The sequence below is a fragment of the Ammodytes marinus genome, assembly GCF_949987685.1.
Source record: "Ammodytes marinus genome assembly, chromosome: 2".
In the NCBI taxonomy this organism is placed as follows: domain Eukaryota; kingdom Metazoa; phylum Chordata; class Actinopteri; order Uranoscopiformes; family Ammodytidae; genus Ammodytes; species Ammodytes marinus.
In genome coordinates this window covers 34,960,076-34,977,068 of record NC_137231.1, presented here as the reverse complement: position 1 = coordinate 34,977,068, position 16,993 = coordinate 34,960,076, and the positions used below count along the sequence as shown (strand labels likewise).

The window sequence follows — 16,993 nt, the reverse complement described above, 5'->3', positions numbered from 1 at the left end:
AAACATAGTTAATATCAATAATGTATAGAAGATAATTTAATTTTGGGCGACTGTGGCTCAGCTGGTAGAGCGGGTCGGCCGATGATCAAAGGGTTGGAGGTTCGATCCCTGCCTTGCCACCTTTGCCATAGTTGTTGTGTCCTTGGGCAAGACACTTCACCCACCTTGCCTCGTGTGAATGTTGATAGTTAGCCTGCTATCGGTGTATGAATGTGTGTGTGAATGGTAACGTGTAAATGGGAACAGGTCTCCCTTGCAAAAGAGTCTTCGGACTCAATGGGATATGCCTGTATAAATAAAGGTAAAAAAAAAAAAAAAATGGCACGAGGTTGAATTTAATTGATTATTGATAGGAAACATTTATTAAATGACCTCAGGTGAATGCAGTCAGTCTGTTACTATGTTGGAAGCACAAATATAAAGATGACAGTCTGACATCAGTGCTTTATGACCGTCTAAATAAAAGTGATTTTTACTGGTCTATCCTCATTTAAATCAATGCATCAGTTCAGATTTAACTGGTTAAACTAAACCTGAAAGATGAATTATATAAATTAAAGTTACATTAAAGTCAAAGTTAACCGAGAGGTTTATGACTTTTTAAGGAAAATGTTTTTTTTCCCACATTGGAGTTCATAAGTCCTCCATGTAGGCAAAGGTTTACAGAGAACAAGTTTTTCCAGTTTATCCACACCCAGTTAAAGTGCACAACGCACAACACACACACACACACACACACACACACACACACACACACACACACAGACACACACACACTCGAAAGTTTAGTGCAAGAATAAATTGTCAATTCATATTTTATTTGCTTAAATAACATACAATGTACAAGGCAACACATTCTCACATACGCACTGTATGCTCACACAGTTCTTTGTTTCTTGGTATTTTTCATTTAAATATTACGGTCCCCTGAGCTCTTTTGCCTTCGAAAATGTGTTTTTATCATAACTTTGGAGAAATTACAGTAACATTGAAAAATAAATAAAGAAAAACAACAAAAGAAAAAATGCCAAATAACTCAAATATACATTTCATCATGTAGATGGATGTCAGTCACAAAGATGTGGCAAGCTATTTGGAATTGCATAAATATTTGGGCCGTATGACTAAGTTCATGGAAACAGCAGTTCAAAAAAGCATTTACAGAAGGAAGCAGCATATAATTTTTAATTGTAATGTTATAATGTTTTTGCTTATACTGTTGCTTATACAGAAAGTGTGGGTTGTCATTTTGAGTTACACAGTACTTCATCAGTTTTGGAATTTTGCATGTTACAGCAGTTCCAGTTACTGTTTCTCTTGGGTGTGTGCCATAGTTATCTGACTGGATGGTAGACAGGTATTTAATCCTGCAACAGTTCTACTAGATACTGCACTTGTCGCCATCTTTTCTGTCCATGCAAGTGTGCTCTCTGACAAACGTTCCTGGGGGAGGTTGTGCATTGGTGGCCTTCAAGGTGAGTAGCAGTGAGTGGTTCCGAGATATTTAAATCGTTCAGGTTGTCTGAAGTAGAAGGGTTGTGGCCTCATATAGTAACAACAAGAAAAAGCGCAGAAGGGAGACTGTGTTGAATTAAAGACGGATAAGGACTCTGTCGTGCTGGTGGAATGTGGGACCCGCATGAGGTGTGTTTAGGGTTTCCAGGCTCTCAGAATCAGAGCTGAATTCTTTTCATTTTTGGGCTCAAAAACATTTGTACAAGTCACACCTAATTCGTCTCACTAAGCCTTGCAATACAATAAAGCAACGCAGACCATTCATGGGCTGATAACTGGTTTCACGGTAAACTGTGGTTTGAAAAAGTCATGATTTAAAAACTGCTATTATTTTCTGTCATATCGTTCTAAGGTATTAGTCTGAAGTTTCTGGCAGAGTGACATCATGGGGGTCTCAGCATCTATTCCGTCCGGTAAGACTTTATTACTTTTAAAGCATCAATAAAAGATCAATCTCATTATGGAATTAACTGCAGCAACACTACAACATTTCTAGCATGAATAGCAAATACAACTTAAAACGCATGCAAAAAAACATTGGGTAAGAACAGCTGAATGAATGGACGGTACTGAAACATGTGAGGGTGTCAATATTACAAAGTTATTTGTATTATTTGTGTGTTGTTTTCAGGTTGTTTAAGCCACAAACTAAAGGCAATTTTCTGTAACTATGTGACAGACAATTATTTTTAAATTTGAATTGAATTAAATTAAATTAATCATTCTGATACATTTAAATATTAGCAGTTTGTCGTTGAATTTGCAAATTTCAGGAGAAAATGGTTTACAAATTCTCTTAAGTCGACCTTAGAGAAACTGTGACTTCCTTACTGCAACATATTTATACTATGATGCTCACCAAACACATTGGCTACATACAGAGATATAAATTATATCTGTTTTTAACCCCCACCCACACCACTCTGTCTCTAAGTTTGTTAAATGTAGACATTACATTTAAGGCCTGCTCACAGTTTTTACCATTTTACCGTTTACTTCAGTTCCAGATGTGCAACCCAGTAGGAACAGCAGCCTCAGTGTATGGCTGCCACCTAACAGTAAGTTTAACAGCACTAATTCCGAATCATTCTTCTGTATATTAACCTCTAGGATGACATTGTTTTTAAAATGGTGGTTTGAAACTCACATTCTATTATTAAAATATCTGGTGCATTCAAAGCTATGGAGAAATACAGATCAAGTAAATCCGTATTAATGCCCCCTCCCCGCCAACACACACCCAAAGTGTTTGAAATGTAGACTTTTTCTTCGTTTCCAGATGTGCAACCGAGTACGAGCAGCCTGCAACTTAACAGTAAGTTAAACTGATCTGATTGCAAATCATTTTTCTGTATATTAACATCAAGGATAACAGTGCTTTTAAAATGGTGATTAGAAACTCACATTCTGCCCCCTCTCCCAAAAACAGTCACACACACACACACACACACACACACACACACACACACACACACACACACACACTCTCTATAAGTTTATTAAACGTCGTAGACATTTAATTATGAGGCCCTCTCATGTTTTTTTTTTTACCATTTTACTGTTTCTTCGTTTCCAGATCTGCAACCGAGTATGAGCAACAGGAACAGTAAGTTAAACTGAAATGAGTCAGAACATTCTTAAGTACATTTAAAGGTCGAGTCAGCGATTCTGGAGAATGCTTGTTGTCAATATAACTTACTAAATATCTCCTCATACAGTTACTACTAAAGAGGTTTACATGTGATTGAAATAATTAATTAATATCTATATTTTCCCTTTAGCTCCATATGTGAGATTGGCGCAAAGGTGCACCGCAGAAGCTCTGCATTGTGCCAGTCAAGGCAAGTGAACCTGGACTAAATCAAATATTTTCTCATCCATATCAACAGCTACAATCTGAAATAGTTTTGTAGATTTTCCTTTAGCCTTTCCATTATGTTGTCTGAACCAAAGCATAGATAATTTGTGCACAGAGAGTGAACCCATAAACAGACTGCAGACCTCCTGTCTGAACTGCCTTTCCAGACTGAGTTCACACTGATGAGGTTAACATGTGGATTAAAGAATGAATGAATTTTTTTACATTTTCTGTTTCCTTACAGGCTCAGAGTTACCTCAAAGCAGCAGCAGCAGACTGGGGCGTGAAAGTAAGTAGAACCGAGTCAGAAGTATTCTGTATATCAACAGCTAGAATAAGTTTAGTGGTTGATGGATTCAACTTGCATTTCACTGAGGAAATACTTAAAAGGTCACAAGTGAATTGCAGCTTTTAAGATGATAATGGATAACAAATTATCTGCAGTCCATCTTAAAAGGTGCTACGAGGAACTTTTAAATATTTCTTAAACAGTCTCATTTTCCCTCTGATGACCATAAAGGTAAAAGCAAACAAGACCATCGGTGCAAAGAATTCTATTTTTATATAGTTTTTCTTTATGCCTTTGCCATGGGTACTCTCACCCAGGAACAACAGCTGGCGTAGTAAAACACTACCGCTATTGTCTAAAGGGGCACTAGAATTAACACAAACTTAAAGTTTCTCAGAGCAGCTTTAAAGAAGCTGTTTTCCCTACTGTTTGTGAGACACATTTGATTGGAATCACCATCTGTTAAGTTTACACTGTGTTGTGTTTTTTTCTTCTTTTCAGGTATTTCAGCGGCTGAGATACTCAGAATGGCTAACTCTTCTGCCCGCCGAAGACGTCAACTACGACTACGTCCCACCACCTTCCATCAAAACGGTAACAATAGGGTTAGAAAAAAGCAAAACAGACCAAGGACATCAATCAGAGAAAAGGTGCAACAATGAAATAGTTTTAGTATGAATTAAACCATTTTCCCAGTGTGCACGAAAGGACGAGTCAGCTCAGCGATATGTACTGTACGTATGCCCTGGAACATACTTTCGCATTCGTGACCATGGGCATCCAGAAAAAATGTCGTCTCTGCTTTACCATCTGAGAGATGGTGTTTGAACAAAAACTACAAACAGAATTCATATGGTACTGGAGACCTGGGGCCTCATTTATAAAGGTGTGCGTAGAAACCATCCTAAAACTTTGCGTCCGCACAAAGCCAAAAATGTGCTGCGCAAAAAAAAATTCAGATTTATAAAACTGTGCGGTGCACAGTTCCACGCAATCTTCCCTTTATAAATACCCACCTGCGGTGAATTGTGCGCAGACGATCTCCACCCCGTGTCCTCCCACTTCACCTCCCAGTTTCATCCCACAATCTACCATAAATGGCAAATACTAAATAGCTCCTGAATATGATGACGCACTTAATAAGCACGGAATTTTGACTGACATGAGGAAAAAAGGGAGGTAACTGGCCGCAAAGACAGCGACTGGGAAGGAAGAAAGCCTGTGACGTGCATGTGCTTCAGTAACTGGCACACAAACGCACACACGCGCGCTTATCACATTTGATTGGCACAGTCGTTATAGTCTTTGTAAAGCAGTTTCGCCCAACTTTGTACTGTATGCAATATCACATATTAGCGTACATGTAGTAGGCTACTATATGTAGGCCTATATAAAATATGGTGTGACTAGTGAAATAATGCCTATAGTCTATTCGAGAGCATTGTGTATCTCCCGTGAGATCAACACATTTCCAACAACGTCAGATTATAGTTATATCTTCCAGTGTGAACTGTTATGGGAAAGAGATGCGTGTAATGATTTGCTAAATTCATAACATGATTTTATCTAACGAAATATAGGCCTACAGTTTTAATTAATATCTGTTTGGCTTAACATTGTACAAAATTACTTTTTACACCTCTTAAAATTTGCTCTCCCGCTGGCCACTCACGGAAACACCTCCCGACGTATAGGATATTATTATAGAGTAGCGCTATAAGATTCAACTTATAAAATATAAACATGTAGACCTAGGCTACTTGATAAGTAATTCAACCTACATCACAACTGCATTCCATAGACTACAGTAGCCATATATTCGCAACTATAGGTAAGCTTATACATTTTATTGACTAAATATATTGGGTGCTAAGCATTTCACAGTCATTTGTCTGTGTTTTTCTGATGACTGAGCTTTATTTCGTGGTGTTGCCATTGAGTGTCGCTGATTCCCCGAGTCAGGAAAACCTCGCGGTAGCTCTACGCATGGTCGAAAGTTGGCGTAGGAATACGCACAATTCTCCGCAAATAATGTTTTTATAAATACCAACGTTTGCCACCGCACATTTTCCCGCACATTTCTGGCCGTCTACGCAAGGTTTTTGTGCGCCGCAAGCTTTATAAATGAGGCCCCTTGTGTCTTAATTGCCTTTTGAAGATAACTCACGGATTAGGTTCACATAACTACATAACTAGGTTTTCATAACTATATTGTATGTTTCCCTACAGCTAATGATGTGCCACCAAAGATGCACAGCAGTCTTGAAAGGCAACCACATATGAGTAAGTTAAACTGAAGTTAAACTGTCAGAAATCTTAATCTGTATATTAAAGCGGCTACGAGTAACATTTAAATATCTTTTAAACAGCCTCATGTTTCCTCTGATAATCATAAATTACCTTTAACAGCAAACGAGACCATCAGTGCAAAGAACGACGTTTTTAAATAGTTTTTATTACTGCTTTTGGTCTGGTCGCACACCCAGTCTGATGTTCGGTTCGCTCGTGCAAGCTCTATGGTCACATATCCGTATCGGTCGCAGATTTCAGTGTGGCGCAGCAACGTGAATTTAGAAGCCTATCCCTCCAGGTGAGGGAAGGGGAGCGGGAGCCTTGTTTGATACAGTTATTTGTCGTCATAATGACTGATAACGGGGCTGAACCATCAAAGAAAAAAAAGAAAATGCAATGAAGAAAAGCTAAAAGGGAGAGTGATATAGGCTACGGGGGACGAGGGCGTTGCCAAGCAACGTGTATACAATTTCACGAGAGCGAAACTAGACTGCAGTGTTTACTCCTAAATGAATGAGCGGTTGGTACTAACACAAAGTTTGCTTTGCTTCACCATCATCAGATAACCATTATCTGAAATAGTAATTATTTACAACAACATAAACACATTACCTCATCGTGATCCACACTAACTGCCGTCTATCGTTCATTCGCTTTCTGTGAGGAGTCAGACACACGTAATCTTTCAGCTCCGTGAGAGAGAGTAGTTAGGTGACACTGCTGCATAAACTCATTGCAATCAGGTGCGTGTGGCAGTGACTGGCATTAGTTCATGCAGTGTCAAAACCACTCTCACGGAGCCGAAAAGAGTCCTCACACTTTCAACACACGGACATGCACTATATTGCTCCCTTCTCAGTTCACACTCACACGCCTGGCACGAGCTATAAAACAGCTTTGCGACAGCGGGCGTCGTAAAAATACTACCGCTTTTGTCCAAAGGGGACGCCAACGTGCCATGTTACTCGTAGTGGCTTTAACATGTTAGACCTGGGATGTTCTGGTCTTCAAGACAGGTAACCAGAGGACACATCTGGCCATAAAATACAGTTTTGATGTCCCTTTAGCCTTGCAATGATGTTGTCTGAACCAAAACATAGATAATTTGTGCACAGAGTGAACCCATAAATAGACTGCAGATCTTAACTGCCTTTCCATGAGGTTCACATTTTAATGAAAAAGTTAATGATTAACTTCATTTTCTGTTTCCTACAGTACTATATTTGCTTCCTATGAGGCGCAGCAAAAGCCTTGAATTGCTGCCACCTAACAGTAAGTGAAACTGAACTGAGTCAAACATATTTTTCTGCATATTAACATCTATAATTAGGGTTTTGTAGGTGATGGATACAAACTAATTTTTTATCTTTCACTCTTTGTTTTTTAAATATTTCCAAGCTCACTGGTGAACATGTAGGGTTACCCATAACTCTAACCACATTTGTTTAAATAAAGATTCTTACTACACGTGTTGTATAACATTGACAAGGGAGTGCATTTCTGTCTGTCTCTCTGTAATATGTAATATGATAAATTAATGAGTGAATACAATTTTTCTGTTTCCTACAGTAACAGATGTGCCGCCTGTGAGGCGCAGGAAAAGCCTTGAATTGCTGCCACTTAACAGTAAGTGAAACTGAACTGAGACAGAAATATTCTTCTGTATATTAACATCTAAAAACAGTGATTTGAATAAGCTGGTCACATGTTATGGACTCCTTAAAACAGCAGTCCTTCAAGGCGGCTTCCCATATGTTAGAGCTGGGCTGTTTTTGGTCCTAGAGACAGGTAGACAGTGGACACACACCTGCCCATGAAATGCAGACCAAGTCAAGTTTAGATTTACCTTTAGCCTTGCAATTATGTTCTCAGAACCAAAACATAGATCATTTGTCACAGAGAGTGAACCCATAAACGGACTGCAGACCTCCTGTCTGAACTGGAAGATGATTGAATTAATATTTACATTTTTTGTTCACTACAGTTACAGATGTGCCGCCCGTGAGGCGCAGCAAAAGCCTTGAGTTGCTGCCACCTAACAGTAAAAAATTTAAATCATTTAAGGCTAACACAAATGTTCCCATCCACGACCCCGACCTCAATGGAAAAAACTGCATATCCTGTAATGGCACAAATTCCTGCAAATAACAAACACATCATAAAAAAAGAAAATCATATTTGATGTAAAACAGCTGAATATTAAAAAAATACCTACAGCAAATGAAAATTCAACATGAGATCTCCCTTATTTCACATTTACATCTCCTAGACAAAAAATTAGCAGTAAATAACCAAAGAGATGTTTTGCGTGTTTTTCTCATTCATCTCGGTTGTCACTCCTGAGAAATAAACATGGTTCAGTCTCAAAGTAATCACTCTTGGAGATCTGTTTAGATTCTTACATTTGTCTCCTTTCTCAGAGTCTCAGCTAAAAGAATGTCCCTGACTGTATCTGAAGAGGATCACGAAATTCCAGTTTCCAGCATGGCAGCAGAGCGGGACTTCAGCCTTCAAAATCAGATGAAAACGCCAAAGAGAAGTCATTAGTCCGGCCGCCAAAACTCAGAACCTGATGACAGACCCCTCTTTTTTTCTATGTTAAATATTTTATGTAAAGCACTTTGAAATGCCTCTGAAATGTGTTATATCAATTAATTTACCTTGCCTCAATGGGTTTGATCATGCCAAGGGAGCGCAGTTTTAATACATGAGGAGCAGGAGGAAGGTTTAAGTAAGGCTGTAGCAGTTCTATTTAACACAATTTAGTTTTGTTTCTTGTAAATCATTTCTTTACATTTTAATTGGCCGCTTTCCTAAATTGCATTATATATAATGGCCAAAGTGTTATAAATGGCCTCTGCTGTCACTTTTTCTATCTGGATTAGTGTCAATATGAAGGGAGTTTTTTGTTCTTTTTCCTTCAGACCCTTAGATAGTCACCATCTGCAAACTTGTTCTATATATACAGTATAAGTTATTAAACTAGATACGAAATTCCATCAAATATGCCTTACTTTCGTTAAAAAAGTGACTGTTTTTAAAAGATTGTGAAAGAAATGTCGACTGCTGCACATGACTCCATTTTTTATTTTTTTACTATGGAAAAGGGGTAGGATTAAATAAGTGTATACTTCTTCCTGCTCCTTTTCAGGCATATCTCAGCAATACAGATCATTTGTTTTCTTTTATTTATTTATTTTTTTGTGAAAACATAATTTTTGTTTATTGTATTTCCATGCTTTTCATTTTGTTTTGTATGTTGATATGTCTGAAATAAATTAAATCAAATCAAATCAAAAATCACTATCAGAGTCCACGGTAGAGACCCTTATTCATGCCTACATTAACTCCTGTCAGAATCATAATATTTTTGTCAGTCAACAAAAATTTCCAGCAATCCTCAAGGTGGCAAAAAACGCAGTAAGTAAACCAAACAATATTTTCAAAAATCTCAATATTTCTTTTTGGGTTTTTTGATTTTGGGTATTTGCTGATATATCACTCTTGGTCAACTCAAGTGTATAGCCTTAAGAGATTTCTGTATCCTTGAAGTGGACAAAATCTTGATCTGTTACTTTCAAGATATTCTATGTTTTGTGAAGTTTTTGTTTAAGTTTGGTGAAATCAGCATTATATGGTAGAAAGTGTAATCTTTAAAAAAAAAGTTTTTTTTTACCTCAAATAGGTTCAATATTGTTAGAGTGGGTCGATGCAATGAGCCGAATCTTAACCTTTTTCCTAATTATTTAACTCAAGTGTATAGTCTAGATATATTTCTGTATCCTTGAAGTGGACAAAATCTTGATCTTTTACTTTCAAGATATTCTATGTTTTGTGAAGTTTTTGTTTAAGTTTGGTGAAATCAGCATTATATGGTAGAAAGTGTAATCTTTGAAGAATTATTATTTTTTTGCCTCAAATAAGTTAATTATTGTTAGAGCGGGTCGATGTAATGAGCTGAACCTTTTTCCTAATTATTTGTAAATATTTACCACAGATTGAAATTCAGAAGAGACTACCATTTGGAACCTATGATTGCACTTTAAAATCACATTTGTTTTCTTTTGAATATAGGACAATATTCTTTTTGTAAGGTTAAATTAAATGTTTAGATGCCAGTTTGTTTCCTAAACCAAAACCATCAAATATTAAACTGAATATCAGTTGAGCTGCATTGGTTTGTGTATCATTATAAAAAGATAAATAAAGTGTTCGACTTGTAGTTCAGTGTGGACTGTTAATGCCGACATCAAACAACAAAGTGTTTGCTGCACCATTCATTACATTACTGGTAATGCTGCCAAACTACCTCAACTATACTAAGATTAAAAACAATCCAACATACAACACAGGAACAAATAATAATATGTAAAATTATATTTATTGTAAATCATATTTAAGCCTGAAGGTTTACAAGTTTCAAAAGCATTAACATAACAATACATGTTAATAATAGTAAATGAAGATAGTTACATATAAACAGATCTGCAGTAGAAGACTTCAGTTTAGTAGTTAATGTTAGAGCACCACCTGCTGGACAAAATACAGAACACACTTAAGACTCAGTGGATGATACTTAATCTCTCCTACAATAAACCACCCATCAACTGAAATATGGTGTGGACACAAACAAAGGAACACTTGTTTGCAACATGTTGTCAATTAGTGACACTGAAAGGGATTTTGATTTGACTCACTGATTCGACTCAATGGTCTCTGCAGTTTGTTATTTTGTTTTCAGTCTTTCAGTCAGTCAGTGTTGGTGAGAACCTACTTTGATCTTAGCTGAAATTGATTCCTGTGTTTGGGCCTACACATGGGCTCGTGATAAACAAGTCTCTACCTGTAATCACATCAAATTCTCCCATATGGTCTCAGACTGATGCAGCAGCAGTTAAGACAGTAGCTCTATGACATCATGTTGCCAACAGTATTTCCTTTTAAAACTGACACATATTAGTACACATTAAATGGAACATGACACTGGTGTAGCTACATTCATCATTGTGATTTAACGGACAGCAAGACAATAAAAGCATGTTATCTATTGACCAAAACACAGGTTATCAAAGTCATTATTCTCAGGAAATTATTAAAAGTGATAAACGGATTAAGATGCCGAACACAAACTTCAATGTCCCCAGTTTCAAGTCCAGTCAGGGCATTTGTTCTTTGCCCTGTTTCTTTGCTACTGGTAAATTTGAATATCATGATTTGTGCCATCGTTTTGCACACATTGTGTTTTGATCTGGAAAATATACAAACATTATTTATGAAGCCCGTTACAATACACTTAAACTTATTGAGGAATTTTATCAATTATTGTCGCTTTTGGTGTCCACTCCTATCAAGGGCAAATCTGAAGACACTTTTCCTTTATTTTTATCTACTTTGTCCATTCATTAGTAGTTGTTGGATCAACTCCTTTTCTGTAGTTCACCATGGTGGAAACATGTTTATCTGGCAGTTAAATTAATTGAAATAAAAAAATTTGATTTAATAAGCGCCGAAAAAGCCAATTTCCAGGGAAGATACTTTTATGTTAAGTTCCACGTCAGGCGATTAAGCAATGGTCTCTTTCGTTTCTTCGTTCATGTTTCAGCTTGTCTTCCAGGTCTTGTATCAGTTTTTTCATTTCTTCCTGATTTTGATGTTTAGCTCTTCCGCTTTGTTCTTCCAGTGTTTTCAGTTTTATTTTCACCTGTTCCATTTCTTCACTTTGCTTTTTGTAGATATTCTCTGACTCCATCTGTTCCTTCTTCAGAACATTCTCCACTTCCTTTGTCCATTGGAACATCTCAGTGCTGTAGCAGCTGCCACCATTTTTCTTCACCATCATCTCGATCTTGGTCAGCAGCTCACCGACTTGAGAGCGGTTTGTCTTATCTTTGTTATTGAATACCTGGAATCTGCCTCCACAGTCACATATGAGTTGTTCGAAGCCACCCCCCTTACTATAACTCTCAATAGACTGACCTTCCAGATCTCCTCCTCTGGTGAATACAATGATGATGAAGTCTTTAGACTTCTTGCCAAAAACCCTCTTGATCAGTTCCACAGATTTTTTTTCCTCTTGTGTGATGTTCCCAATCTGCAGCACCAGTAAGAACACATGGGGTCCAGGAGACAACATGCTGATGCATTTGTGAAGCTCCTGTTGAATTTGACCTTCGGACAGAGTCGTGTCAAACAAACCTGGGGTGTTAACCACAACAACAGACCGCCCACCGACCTCTCCTGTTGCCTTCTCACACGTCTCGTTGGCTTGCTTTGGGGCGATTTGGGGTTGGAAATGCTTTTTGCCCAAAATGGTGTTTGCTGTTGAACCCTTCCCACTGCCAGTCTTCCCTATCAGCACCATCCTGAGACACTCTGTGCTCGGATTATCATCTTCACCTCCCACATCACTTTTCTGTTTTGCTTTCTGCAGTTCAGCTTTAAGTCTTGCAATGGTCGTCTGCTGCTCTACAATCTTTTTCATCTGAGCCTTTGTGAACATGTCTTTTGTGAAGCATTTGGATCCTTTAAGTATCATTTCTTCCAAATCATCCAAAAGCTCTGGGATCTGTTGCTGGTCCTTGATGTTGAGAACAGCATATCTTCCTCCACAGCTCTGACGGAGCTCCTTGATCTCCTTGTTTTTCTGTACAAAGTCATAAACAGCTGGAGCTGTAGGATCTGACTCCACAGTGAACAGAGTCATGGTGAAGTCATTGACTTTAGAGCTGAATATGTTCTGTATGGTTTCTAACTCTTTCTTGTCTTCATCAGTGAGGGGACCCACACGTAGCACAAGAACGAAGGCATGGACGCCCTCAGGATCACAGAGGGAGATACACCTGAGTGATTCCTCCATCACTGCCTCCGGAGGTTTCCCATAGAAAGCAGGCAGCTCCACCAGGGTTACCGAACGTCCACTCACCTCTCCCTGATGTTTAACACACTCTGAGTTGGAGACTGAATGAAGCTCTGTCTGACCTAAAATGGCCTTGGCTGCTGAAGTCTTTCCTACTCCTTTCCTCCCCAAAAGAACCAGGTTTAAGGCTGGTTTGATGGACTCAGACTCAGCCTTTTGTTTCATGCAACCTGCATCCTCACCCTCAGACACCTTACAGGTAACATGCTCTCCATTGTTCTCCTTCGCAGTTTGACCCAGACGTATTAACAGTTTTGGCAGTTCAAGGTTCTTCTGCTTCAAGGATCGATAGCTACACCTCCTGATCATGTCTTTCAATGGCTGGTCTGATACATGTTTGTCACTGAAACCTAAACTCTTCTCTCTTGGTGTTGATATCAGAACTACTGAATGATCAAAAGATCGATCACTGAAAAGTTCAAGGACTGTGCAAAGTTTCTCTTTTTGTTCCTCAGTGAAGTCTTCAGGCTGTAGAACTAGCAGGAACACATGAGGCCCAGGAGCAGAGAGAAGAACACAGTTTTTCACACGTTCTTTCAGTTTTTGTTGGGTGATGTCCGGATTGAGCAGATCTGGGGTGTTGATGAGAACTATTTCCTTCTCATCCAACAATCCTTTCAATTTAAAAAAATCTTGTTTTCCCTTAGTGTTGAATTTGTCCTCTCCCAGTATGAAGTTCCCCACCAAACTCCTCTCAGAGCAGTTGTTCCCCAGCAGAATTACCCTCAGCTCAGACACTAAAAAGAAGAACAACTGAATTAGAAAAAACCTATCCCGAGTAGACTTTAATTAAAAATTATACAATATGATTCATTACCAACAAGGTGAAGCTTTAAAAAGGTACATTTAAGTAGATGCTTTATCATTTTGAAACTTCCAAATCACCAATGAGCTTGCAAATATTTAGAAAAAAATAATTCTGGCCTAGTTCAGTATTACTCACTATAAGGTGGTAGAAATGCAAAACTGCTGATCCGCTTCAAAGGTTTCAGATCACCTGTCACTGACAGGAAAAAGGACATTGATTTATTCACAAGTAGTTGAGAACAGAATTATTAGCCCCACAATGAAAATTAATTTTTTTTTAAAGTATTTCCAACGTGCTGTCAAACAGAAATTAAATTTTAACACAGCTTCTCAAAACATCCTATTTTAATTTTGGATGATTACATTATTTTACTTAGCACACAGAAACAAAATTATTTTGCAAAAAACAAAAACTACCAGGGTCAGAATTCTAATCTGTCCTCAACGGTATATTCTTTAAATTAGTGTTTTGTAGTTTTATATTTTTTTCTTCAATTTCACAGTTATAATTAGTTTAAAAAAACAAGAGCAAATCAGATGCATGCAAAGAGTTTCAGAATCAGACCAAGGACCAGGATCAAAGGCAAAACTCAAATTAAACACATGGATAAGTTTATACAACATGATTCATGAGAAAAATCTAAATATTTTATCCCAGAATTCAGACACCTTGGGGCCAGGACTGATTACCTTGTCACCTTCACCATACAGTTAGGGTAACACTGGTAGGATTAAGACTTATTATTACCCTGGACAAAGGAACAAAATATTTAGATTTAAATAAAAAATAAAAACTTTAAGCAGAAGTTGACAGAGTTCAGGAAACCAGATTACTTTTAGTACAGGAATAAGAAAGGACAGTTCTTTCATGCAGAAGGTGAAAGCAGATGTGTGTTATCAAGAATAATAAAGTCTGATTGAACTTACCTGCTGCAGCCGCCATAATGTCACTCGTCAGACACAACTGGAGACCAACTCCTGGGTTTGGGAGCCTAAATGGAGGATTGCATCAGATATTAAATTATCTTGTGTGTCAACTTGTCATCCCCCATCTGCTGCAGCCTAAAGTTACATCATCTTTCAATGCGAAGCTACTTTGTGTAGTTCTACCATTTGACATAAAACTGTATATACACTCACCGGCCACTTTATTTGGTACACCTGTTCATTTTCTTGTTAACACATATAACTTATCAGCCAATCACATGTCAGCAACTCAAAGCATTTAGGCATGTAGACCTGGACAGGACAACTTATTTAAGTTAAAACCAAGCATCAGAATGAGGAAGAAAGGGAGATTAAGTGACTTTATACATGGCAATGTTGATGGTGCTAGAAGGGCTGGTCTGAATACCATCTCTAGGGCTTAGAGAATGGCCCAAAAAAAGAAAACATATCCAGTGAGCGGCATTTGTGTGGACGAAAATGCCTTGTTGAAGTCAGAGGTCAGTGGAGGATGAGCATTCTGGTTCAAGATGATAGAAAGGCAACTGTAACTCAAATAACCACTCGTTACAACCAGGGTATGCAGAATACCATATCTGAATGCAAAACATGACCAACCTTGAAGCAGATGGGCTACAGCAGCATAAGACACAATCGGGTGTTACTCCTGTCAGCTAATAACAGGAAACTGAGGCTACAATTCACACAGGCTCACCAAAAGCGGACAATAAAAGATTGGAAAAGTCTTATGAGTCTTGATTTCAGTTGTGAAAGTCAGATGGTAGGGTCAGAATTTGGCGTAAACAACATGAAAGCATGGCTCCATCCTGCCGTGGACCATCAACCATGCCATGTTAAAAGTCGCTTAAATCCCCTTTCTTCTCCATTCTGATGCTCTGTTTTAACTTCAGCATGTTGTCTTGACCACATCTACATGCCTAAATGCATTGAGTTTCTGTAATGTGATTGGAAGATTAACTTTTTGTTTTTATAGGCAATTGAACAGGTGTACTTAATAAAGTGGCCGGTGAGTGTATATTATAAACTGTATACCAATATAATAATCATGATACACTTACAGAGGGTCATCAATACAGAACAGAAAATCATCAGCTGCCCTTGCAAAAGGTTCAAAGTTCAGTCAGCTTTATTGTCAATTGCAAAATATGTGCCAGACTGACAGAGTAAGCAAAATAACATTTGTCTCTGACCCACGGTACAATAAGAACAAAAGGATACAATTTGGTAAAATAAGATAAGTAATATTTACAAAAAATACATTCTAAATAGTGCAAAAGGTAAGGCAAAACAAAACGGTATATATAAAATTAAATAAGTAAATAAATTGAGATGTGCATCACTCCTGCCATCACTCCAAGACATTTCAAACACACACTTCCACTCTAGATCAAAACACATCACATACTTTTCTCACCCTGGCCACCACTATAACGTTTGCCCTCAGGGAGGCGGTATAGGTCAATTATATCACGAACGACCAGAACACAAACTTTTTCCAGCAACAGGTCATATCAGCTGTCATTAAATAACATTCTATAATGGTCTGTAAAAGTGAAACAAAGTTCAATAGATTAGAGGTAACTGAATGTTTTTGATATGAATTATTCTTCATTATTGTGTCAACAGTCGATTTACTCTAAACAGCATTCTTATTTTGATCATTCTGAATTTACAGAAGTAGATTAAATAAGCACAATATGGCATGTGTGCTAATCGATAGTTTTAGTCTTAAAACAGAAATGGTTATTTTTGTACTTTATATAACCAAACATACATCCTAACTGGAGGCTGTCCTTTCAAATTAAAATACATTGAGACTAAATATCTGATCTATGTAGATATAATGAGAATTGCTTTCTGAAATGTCTTGCCCAAGAATTGCTGAAATTTTTACATTTAAATAATTATATGGCCACTTATGATACCTTGATACATGGCAGAACATGTATGAATGAATGTATAGATAATGTTCAAAACCTGTGGCTGCAATCTAAACTTTTTTTTTGTCAAACTGACACAAGGCCTGTACCTGAAGTCCTTCTGCAAATTCTAAGTGTACTTTTTCACCTTTTCTTTGCATCCCAAATTATTGTGTTTTTTTTAACCTTTATTTATACAGGTAAATCCCATTGAGACCGAAGACTCTTTTGCAAGGGAGACCTGTTTTCCTTTCCCACGTTACCATTCACACACACACATTCATACACCGATAGCAGGCTAACTATCGACATTCACACAAGGCAAGGTGGGTGAAGTGTCTTGCCCAAGGACACAACAACCATGACACAGGTGGCAGGGCGGGGATCAAACCTCCAACCCTTTGATCATCAGCCGACCCGCTCTACCAACT

At 37.8% G+C, this 16,993-nt stretch overlaps 2 protein-coding genes and 1 long non-coding RNA gene across 3 annotated transcripts; 2 read left to right on the top strand and 1 right to left on the bottom strand.

The window, feature by feature from the left end:
• The first annotated feature begins 1,894 nt into the window (after positions 1-1,894).
• On the top strand, positions 1,895-3,344 carry LOC307262500. Its single transcript, XR_013845245.1, has 5 exons — positions 1,895-1,928; positions 2,517-2,573; positions 2,795-2,830; positions 3,092-3,121; positions 3,297-3,344. It is a non-coding gene; the product is annotated as an uncharacterized lncRNA (long non-coding RNA).
• A 312-nt stretch (positions 3,345-3,656) lies between these two features.
• Positions 3,657-8,950, top strand: LOC307262493 (uncharacterized protein). The gene is made up of 7 exons (XM_080043385.1): positions 3,657-3,662; positions 4,164-4,256; positions 5,892-5,945; positions 7,170-7,226; positions 7,524-7,580; positions 7,939-7,995; positions 8,375-8,950. The coding sequence occupies exons 2-7, from the start codon at positions 4,190-4,192 to the stop codon at positions 8,398-8,400; spliced, it is 318 nt and encodes a 105-aa protein (XP_079899511.1). The 5' UTR covers positions 3,657-3,662; positions 4,164-4,189; the 3' UTR covers positions 8,401-8,950.
• A 1,522-nt stretch (positions 8,951-10,472) lies between these two features.
• On the bottom strand, positions 10,473-14,620 carry LOC307257246 (GTPase IMAP family member 8-like; the record flags this gene model as incomplete). Its single annotated transcript, XM_080036418.1, has 3 exons — positions 10,473-10,484; positions 11,656-13,607; positions 14,605-14,620. 3 exons carry the CDS (start codon positions 14,618-14,620, stop codon positions 10,473-10,475), a joined length of 1,980 nt encoding a protein of 659 aa, XP_079892544.1.
• Positions 14,621-16,993: the final 2,373 nt, after the last annotated feature.